This window comes from Beta vulgaris, chromosome 5, assembly GCF_026745355.1.
Source record: "Beta vulgaris subsp. vulgaris cultivar EL10 chromosome 5, EL10.2, whole genome shotgun sequence".
NCBI classification, from domain to species: domain Eukaryota; kingdom Viridiplantae; phylum Streptophyta; class Magnoliopsida; order Caryophyllales; family Amaranthaceae; genus Beta; species Beta vulgaris.
The window spans coordinates 27,604,865-27,615,374 of record NC_079206.1 but is presented as its reverse complement, the minus strand read 5'-3'; the positions used below and the strand labels follow the sequence as shown (position 1 = coordinate 27,615,374).

The following is a 10,510-nucleotide window of genomic DNA, read 5'->3' as shown; positions in this document are numbered from 1 at the left end:
GAGAACAACTTAAATTTAGATGTGGTAGGAACACACTTAAATATAGACATGGTAGGAACACATTAAATTATGTGTTGTTTCAATCCAATTCATCTATAAAGTTTTGACTTTAAAATAGAATCATCAGGATCCGACTATTTATAAAATAATTTAATTTAACTACAAACATATAAATAAGTATAATAACAATTTAAATAAATAGAATAAAAGATGAAAATTTTATTCACTTAGAGAACGATAAGAAAAAAAAAAGGTGTCTTAGCTGAGAGGGGATTATCTCATTAAAGTTTATTTATATATTATCGGTTTATGCGTATATGTTATTAGTTTATGCATGTATGTTATTAGTTTATGCATATTTTAATTTTAAGGTAAGATGAAGGGAACTCACTTGAGGGGGGAATAAGAGGAATCCTCAAATGAGTCCCATGAGTTTTAATCCCTAGACCTCAGGGATATGAGGTGGAGAGCGGTGTCACTATTCCACCACCTCAATATTTATCAGTTTATGCATATATGTTACTCTCCTTTATTTTCATCTTTCTCACTTGTAATCTTGATGATAATTTATACTTACAGAGAATCTTCTCAATTTTTCTCATTTTATAAGAAAAAATATAGTCATTTGGGGTCTTGTTTGATTCGTCTCAATTAGTACTTTATTAATATTCAATCGTTATAATTTTTACTAATATATAATGAATGATATTTAAGTTCAAATACTTGTATTGAGAGATGCGCACATAAAAGTAAGAATGATAAAACAATATAGAGATTACTAGTTTATGGATATATGTTATCAGTTTAAGACTTTAATTAGTTTATCATTTTATACAGAAGTCCATATCAATCTAACACATTTTTATATCATTTTAACATATTTTCATATCTGTTTATACAAATTTCTTATCACTTTAACATATTTTCATTCTCCTCTAGCCTTCTCAGTTTAAGCTCAAACCTTCTCAATCCATGCACAAACATTTTCATTGTATGGAGATACCTAATGAGCATACCACTATTACATTGTACTATCTCTGTTCGAATTTTTTCCTTCAATAATGCCAAAAAGGGGATTAATTCCCAAAATGTGCCACAAAAAATTTTATTTCCCTGCATACCGTCCACGTAGGACGGCACGCGAATTTTTTTTTTTTTTGTTTTAACGGACGTAAACCGCTACCGGAAGTAGCGGTTTACTTCAAACAAAACCGCTACTCGGAGTAGCGGTTTTGCTCCCCGGGTCCAAGACACCTGTAAAACGCTACTCCGAGTAGCGGTTCATTCATTAAAACCGCTACTCCGAGTAGCGGTTTTGTACCCATTACACAACTCCCTGCATTGCTTCCACATAACTGGCCAAGTGCCAGAAAGTCAAAAAAAATCCAGCAATCACAAACAAGCATCCAACCTGCAATTCCAGCAATTCCAAACAATTATCCAACCTCCAATTTCAACATTATCCAACCTGCAATTCCAGCAATTCCAAACAATTATCCAACCTCCAATTTCAACATTATCCAACCTGCAATTCCAGCACCAAATTCCATTCAACAACACCAAATATAAGCCACACATTGATCACTCATCACCAAGTTCATACACATTCAAATGTATGTAAAAAAATTTTAGTTACAAGTTAGAGTGAGAAAATAATGTTAACTAACTACATAAACAATAAATGAAACTTCTAAAACCCTCTCTTCTTCTTTTGTGAAGGTGTAGATGAGCTAGGTGTGGTCTCATGAGTCTCTGCAATGGCATCAAGAGAAGGGGAGTAGTGTCAGAACGTCGTCGATAGGCCCTCTGATGACTGGAGGTGAAAGCAAAGCTCGTGGTAGATATATGGGCAGCAGACGTAGAAGATGTAGAAGTCGATGTATATCCAGCAGAAGTAGGCACGCCCTGTACGATGTGGCCATGTCCAGCTCGGCCAACAGCATCAACACACAGTCCCCTCATAGTCTGCAATGTCTGCGCATACAATCACGCACCATATCTGGAGGCAATGACTCAGAAGCCTCTACTACAGTACCGCACCTATGAGCAATATCAGATAAAGTATGTGCCTGAATAGAAGAAAAAAAAATACATATTATATAGTTGTATAAATAAATAAAAGTGCAACTAAAAATCAGTGAACTTACCAGTACTATATCTGCAGACGCAGGCTGATAATGTGTAGAAGGTGGTCGCCTCGATGGATTCGTCAGGCGTAACCTCGTGATGCGACGAAACCATATCATATACTCGTCAAAGGCATGAGTACGACCACTAAAAGGAGTGCCCTGAACTATGTGTCCCTCGCGCTCATCCCAATGTGCAATGTAAGGTCGATGTCTGAGCGGATAGTTCTTGTTCTTCGACCTCCGATCTATGGCATGAAGGGTTGTGCTCGTATCAGAAGGTGCGGGAATCGTCTGCTCGAATCCAAACTGGCGCATAACTCGACCAGGGAAATGGAACTCTACAATGTCGAAACAGATAAGTGGGGCCATGTGCGCCATACATGTCGATCAGCTCGACATATAGCAGGTAACAACGCCAGTCTCGCATCAGTATATGGCTGCCAAGTCATCTACAAAAAATAGAATCTTACAAATATTAGGCAAAAGAAGAGTCTACCAATGTATATAAGTTAGGCAAGTACGACCTATGTACCTGCTCGTCCGTCTGATGGTCAAGTGCATCCCTGTAGTAAGGAAGCCCACCTGCTGTGTGGGACCTAGTGATGTGTACTCGAAGCCAACTGAAAAGAAATATACGTTATTATCCATGAGAAAAATGAAACTAAAAATGTCAACAAATGTGAGACATTGAATATTACCTGACAGCTAAGGGGTCAAACCCCGGAACATGCTGGGAGCCTAAAATAGGAACGGCCTCGTCAAACTGTGGAGGTGGGTCCCGCACCCTCGAAATCCGAGGTCTGCCAATGTGTATGTGCTCCCATGCCCAAATCTGTAACAACAACACAGGGCCACCTAACTCCCTCGCACCCCTATGTGATGCCCGACATAGCTGCCGATACAGGTATGCAAGGGTCGCACTACCCCAACTATATGTCCCTGCTACGTCGAGATCAGCTAAAAGAGCAGTAAAGAACCTGGACTGCATCTCCACTCTTGTCGGCAAAAAGAATGGACCCCATCAATGCAAGAATGTAAGCCCGGGCAAATCGCTGTACAGTCACCTCATCAGCATCATTCGGCAACAAAAAAAATGTTGCCGAAGCCATGTCAATCTCAAAGACGAACCCTGGAGAACTTTGGGCTCGTTCTCCGGTGTGTTGGGCCAAATCCCTAACAACTCGAAAACTAATGCAGCCCAGTTACCCTCGCCTCGACCAGTAACAGGTGCCCCGTGCACTCTAAGTCCAAGGATAACAGCGACATCCTCCAAAGTAATCGTCGCCTCCCCAACAGTCAAATGAAATGTATGGGTCTCCTGCCTCCATCGCTCCACTAATGCCGTCAGAAGTGGTCTATCAATCTCCAAACCTCCCCCTACCAAACGATGTATGCCGAGAAAACCAGCCGCTCGACATACCGAAGAACCCTATCGTGAATCTCCCAGTCAAGATAGAGACTGTGATGATGCAACCGACACGATAGTACCGTGTCCGCTACTCCCCTCCAGACATCCTCACTCCGATGCTGGTCCTGGAGGGTGAGAACGCTGCGATCAGTGGGGCCGGGAAAGATGGACTGCCATCAGACCTAATAAAAAAAAAAAATATACCGGTTAGTAACAAATGGACTATGAAAATAATATAAATTTTGAAATTTAAAAAATATGAAAACATTTACCCAGATGTTCCTTCACCGTTCTTATTAGGACATCTTTGCTTATTGTGTCCTGAAACCTTACAAATGCTACATCTATATTTGCCAGACCTATCAGCTGCATCCATTTCATTTTGTATTCGAGTGGACCGTGGACGTCCAGCTCCACGTTTTAGCCTCTCATAGCTATAATTCTCGGACCATCATATGGAGAACAATTATGCATATCAGGCACAGGCTTAAAAAGGACATATAAGTAGATCGATACGAGCTAGTCAGAAATGAAGCGTCCACAAAACCACTATATGACAAGCTCCGGTGACGACATACCGCAAGGACATGAGAACACGGCAACTTATATATTATGACTTTCTCACATGTACATGTCTTCTGCATTAAGTTAACCGTGTGTTTCTTTCCACCTTTCCCGCAATACGGTCTCCACGACCAGTAGTGACCTCAAATACCCGCTCATAATCAAACACAATCACCTCATGAGCAGCCTTCTCCATGTTCTTTTCAATGATGTTAGTCGCCTTCGGGCTATAATCATGGCCTTCCTCAAGTCTTTTTCTACCTAATTCTCTCCTTGTAGCAAAATAAGAATTGACACGATAAAATGTCATTCTTACCAAAGCAGTGATCGGAAGACATCTTGCTCCTTTTAGGACACCATTAAACACTTCAGACATTGGTGGTTTGCACACCATATCTACACCCACCATCATGATGTAGAGACCATAGATGAAGGGGAATGTCCAACAGATATCTAGCTGCCTCGACATTAATGGAGCCAATTCGATCCATATAGTACAAAAACTTCCTTTTCTGCCTAGCATATGCAGCTTTTCCGAATAGGTTCTTGATGGCAGCATTCTTATACTTCGAATTCAAGTTCGAAGCAAGATGACGCACACAAAAGCGGTGATGTGCATATGGTTCCTCCCATCCACTACCAGGCTCATTCATAGCTGCAAGGATACCCCTATGACGATCAGAGATGACACACAATCCTTTCTATCTGTGACGGAACGTCTAATGCAAGCTAAAAAACCAAGACCAGTCCTCCGTGCTTTCTTCCTCCACAACAGCAAAGGCAAGTGGGAATAGCTGGAAATTAGCATCTGTTCCCATAGCAATCAATAATTTGCCTTTGTATTTCCCGTACAAGTGAGTACCATCTATAGTGATAAGAGGCCGACAATGACGGAATCCGGAAATGGAGGGTTTAAAGGCCCAGAAGACCCTCCTAAAGATGTGCGTAGTAGGATCTTGTGTTGGGATCGTACTCCAGTAAACGACAGTGCCTCGATTGGACTCTTTCAAGGCTTGCAAGTACCTCGGTAACTCTTGATACGACTTCTCCCAATCACCAAAAATATTGCTGATTGCCTTTTGTTTTGCTAACCAAGCTCTCTTATATGTTATTGAAAATTGATATTGGTTCTTCACAAAAGTAAGGATGGACTGAACTTTGAATGAAGGATCAGTCCTAATGAAATCCTCGATAAGATCAGCAACGAAATCTGATGAAATGAGAGGATGGTCTCCACATGTTATGTCTCCTAAACAATTGCTTGCATGTGGACCAACATATCGTACAATTTTGAATGAGAACGACTTAGTCATGATTGCACGCAACCTCCATGGACAGTGACACACTTCCTTTCTGACACATTCAATGACATACTTTGTGGGCTCTGACTCTAACACCCGAAACATCTGGTTTCTAGAGATCGACCATGCTTTCACAAAATTCTTTAATTGCTGCAATGAGGCGAACTCTTGTCCTATCTCAAATTCAGAAGCCAAGTCAATAATGAACCAGTGACATTCCAAGTCATCCATGAATCTATTAACCTTTGATCAACTTCGTCAACTCTAAGCCAATCTTGTGAAGGAACACCAGCCTTTATTGCCTTGTCAGCTAATTCTCTTGCATCATCATCCTCATCCCTATCAGAATCCACATGCTCCTCCTCGTTTCCCAAAAAATCAACATCATTTTGATGTAGAGTGTCAAGATGGAATGTGGATGGTATGTGGGGAGACGAAGCAGGAAAATAAACTCATTCATGTGCTGATTACATAATGTGGGTCTGACAACATGCTAGTAAATGATTCAAATTGCATATTAGGAGCTGATGTCGGTACCTCCATGCTATCCCTAAAGTCCATTGAAGGTACATAACCCACATTACTTTGCACATTTATCTCTTTGGGAACTTGTTCAATGTACACCTCCATTGCCATGGCTGACGTTTGTGTCACTGAAAGCCAATAGCACTCAGTGACTCGTCATCCTCTAGTGCAATTGGCACATATTTTCCCGGCATCGGATATCTCATAAACAATTTCAGTTCCACATACATACGATCACATCCAACAACGTCATATACCCTATTCAGAATCTCTTGAAACATCATACCGGAATTGATGAACAAAAACTTTTTCCTTCCACCTCTATACACAATATCAACATCATTTTGAGATAATTCACCATTCCAATAAAGGTATAGAGGATATTTAGGTTGTTCCATATTCTACATACAAAAAATATAATAGCTAAGTTATTCTTATTCTACACATTCAAACAATATAAACACTATTTTTCACCTATACTAGTAGTATTTGCAACTTAAACACAACAATTCATGCAAAATCATGACCTCCTCAATGCTCAAATCCATTTTTAACCAACCAACAACTATATTATACTAATCAAACAACTAAACAATATGCTAATAACCTTCGAATTATACTAATCACCTTCTAATTATACTAACCTTCAAATTCATACAAAATCAACCATCACAATATGCTAAATTTTTAACATCAACAACTAATTATACTAATCAAACTAAACAATTTCCATCTAACAGTTACAAACCTAAAATACATAACAAATATGACATGCTAAGCAAAATAAATAAAAAAACAAAAAAAAACTCACAAAAATCAGGCTAAGTCCGTTGAGATGCGGCGAGGTGGTCCATTGAGCGAAAGTGGTGAGAGCTCCGGTGGCTAAGTCCGGTGAGGTGTGGCGAGGTGCGGCGAGGTGAGGTGCGGCGAGCGGCGAGGTGCGAGTGTCGTCGGAAGAGAGAGAGGGAGAAGTGAGTTTGAGAGAAGTAATTTCGAAATCTGATGAAATTGGGGAGTTAGGGCTGGAATTGGGGATTTCATTAAACCGCTACTTGGAGTAGCGGTTTTCTTTAATGAACCGCTACTCCGAGTAGCGGTTAATAGGGCCGGGTCCAGAGACTTGTAAACCGCTACTCTGAGTAGCGGTCAATTCATTTGAACCGCTACTCGAAGTAGCGATTAATTTTAGATATAACCGCTACCTGGAGTAGCGGTTTTTATGCGTTAACCGCTACTCAGAGTAGCGGTTTTGCTAAAGTTTTTTAAAAAAAAAATTCTCGCGTGCCGTCCTACGTGGACGGTGCGCAGGGAAATAAAAATTTTTTGGGCACATTTTGGGAATTAATCCCCTTATTTGCATTATTGAAGGAAAAAATTCATCTCTGTTCCATAAATTTCCACCCATTTATGCAAGTGGGTCATTTTTTATTAGTTTTTAAATAGAAGAGAGAGTGTGCAAGTAGGTAACTTATTTTTTTTTTCAATAAGATAGAAAATGTGATTGTGAGAAAGTGTAACAGGTAGTGGGTCCATATGGTGGGAAAAGGAGGTAATAGAATAATATATATGCGTTTGTCAAAAATGGAATAAAGTAGAAACGAGAATAATTTTATGGAACGCCTCAGATGGAAACTGGGAAAAAGTTTATGGAATGGAGGGAGTATAAAGTATATATTAGTTAAAGATCCAAACTTATCAAATTTTTTTTTACTTAATAAAATCATAAACACGTTTCGATTCATTTACAAACATGCAGAAGAAAACTTGTGGAACAATGCGGCATGAAGAGCACACTTTTGTAAAAGTTGGATCACAATCCGACAACAATTTTGTGAGATCGCCACAAAGAACAAATTTCATTCCAATCTTCGACCGTGTTAGGTTTCCACTTACCCAGAGGCTTCACTAACCAACATAGTCAACGAAGGAGATTGTTGGTGGGGTTGCATGTTAGGTTTTATAAGCAATTACACAGCGGATTAAAATTTAAACCATTATACAGAGAAATACACAATGTTGAAGGACACTATTCCAACATTGCATTACGACGGTGGAGGACGAGAGAGCGAGATTGAAAGTCAAGGATGAGGGAGGGGATCGTGAGGTTCAAAGAGAACGAATATATGCTCTATTCTTCAAACTTGTATAAGGGTTATCTCATTCATTTGCTTGTCTGAGACGATTTTCAGGCCCTACCTACAACAGTTTCAGACCCCGTGTCCCAATGCCCTATGGCTTGAGTCCAGCCAGCGGTATGCGAACCCCACCACCACACGCCCCTCCCACCTCATATGGGCACACTATGCCTCCCCTACTTTATATCCTGATAACAACCCTCTTGTGACTCATATTGAGTTGGGGAATGGGTTTTCCGTAGGACTATCAATTATTGACACGACCTGATAATACAACACAAACCAGACTTGAAGTTAATGAGAAAAATACAAACCCTACACGAAGTCAATCCGATTAATTACATTTATCATATCATGCAACTATTCCGCTTTTTATATCATTTTTGATACATTTGGGGCCAACCCAAAATCGACACGAAACTAAACACGAACATGATCCACTGACATGAATTGTCAGCCCTAGTTTTCCTTTTCCACAATCACTCTTCCTTAGGATAACTCTTGGTACATGGATTTGAGCGGGACCTCTCAAACGACTGACTCATAAGATACTCTCATGCCATTATTTAATTTAAGCACTGATCCAAATCATATTTTAAATGGTAATGACCATCATATTCATTGTAACACTCTAACAATTCTCTATTTTCAAAAGTACCTTTTCAATACAAAAGTTAGAGAATTATCAAAGTATTATTGTCTGTGTGATAACGTATCGGCTTATTCAGAATTTTGCAGCGGAAACGATAATAAATAACTTTGAAAATAAAACTTAGTTCACAACAAAATCAACTCTAAAAGTAAAACCAACATAAAGTCAAAAGTCAACCCTAAAATTCAAAGTCAACCACAATAGTTAAAGTATGAAAAGTATGTAGTCAATGTAAAATATAAAGTCAACACAAGCTCTCTAACTTCCGAACCCATTATGCATCATCTTCAAACTTGTAATGGACGATGCACTATTGATCTTGAGAGACAGCTCGCCAAATGGGTCATCACAGGATCAAGAAGGCATAACCATGATCAACACATACACACAAAGCACTTAATCAGCAAAGCTGAGTAGTACATAATAAATAAATAAACCTAACATGATACTAATAGATTAAACAGAGATAAAAAAAATAATATAGTAACATCGCCGATTACTTTACCGAACTAAACTCCATAACTAAAAATTTAATTAATTTCGATGGAATAGTCAATGAAGCGAGTTGTATAAACCAAAACCAATCTTCAATCTAGATGACGAAGTACGAGGGAGACTCTGTACTCCCCTGACCTACGATATCGAGGAACCTCTAAAATAAAAATAGGATACGGTGATCAATCTGATCCCAAGAAAAGTCATCGGCTACCACCATGTACTCCAACTCATACTTGTCCAACATTTCAAACGTGCACATAATAATCATAATCTACATGTCTCACACAACGACATAAAACATGCATATCCAATTGGATATAAATCACATATGAACTAAAAATAGTTCCCTATACATGATACTACATAATTCTCATCCTTAGTTTATGATACCAGTCCAATCAACACATATACATGTACGTACCTTATGTAGACAAATCGAGAGGCTCCTTTCACAAGCTTAAAAGTCGCTTAAAGAGAATTCTCTACCTAAAATAACTAATATAACCACAAATCAATACACTATAATTTTTCAGCAATATTAAGATACTCTAAACCCTCTTTAAAAGTGTTTAAAAATCTTCCCCATCATTAAAACTTAATTATCAAGTCCTCCTAGTATAATACTACTGTTTAGTTATTAAAAACCCTTAAAAACTCGTACTTTGATCATAAAAACTACATCATAAGCATCTTTACAAAATTTCCAGCAACTTATAATATAAATAAAATCATTTTTAAACATACGTAAACATAAGTTAAATCATAACAATATTTGATTTCATAAACTATAATATATTACTATGATTTTTCAAATTATAAAATCCTAAAAATCCATGCTTTGATACTTAAAATCTCAATTCAAACATGATAACTAAATATGAAATTTAATTACTTCATTATATAGACGCATAATCTTGGATTCATATTTAAATCATCAAACTATAACTTTAAACATGCATAAACATATTAAAAATAATTCTTAAAAACATAATTTACCTTTGTACTAAAAATAACTTGAGAAGGAAAAAATAACCAAAGAAAAGGAGAGGAGGAGAGGAACACCGATGGAAATAGGCGGCCGTCGATCGGCTGGGCGGCGGTCCTGGTTGGCCGGCTGTCGGCTGTGACCCACGAAGAGGAGGAGAAGAGAATAGAAGAAAGTTAGAAAAAGAAAAGAGAGAGAAAAGAATAGGGGCGGGCGAATAATAGGGAGAAGAGGAAGAGAGAGAAAATAAGTGTATGGGAAAAATTTGGGGTTTTGGGATTTTTTATATTTTCCCACTTTTGAATTTAGGAAA

At 38.5% G+C, this 10,510-nt stretch overlaps 1 protein-coding gene across 1 annotated transcript; it reads right to left on the bottom strand.

Annotated features, from left to right (window-relative positions):
• Positions 1-4,469: 4,469 nt before the first annotated feature.
• LOC130591377 (uncharacterized) lies at positions 4,470-5,414 on the bottom strand. Its single transcript, XM_057394673.1, has 2 exons — positions 4,846-5,414; positions 4,470-4,770 (listed from the first exon to the last, which is right to left on the bottom strand). The coding sequence occupies exons 1-2, from the start codon at positions 5,412-5,414 to the stop codon at positions 4,470-4,472; spliced, it is 870 nt and encodes a 289-aa protein (XP_057250656.1).
• Between the last annotated feature and the right edge of the window lie 5,096 nt (positions 5,415-10,510).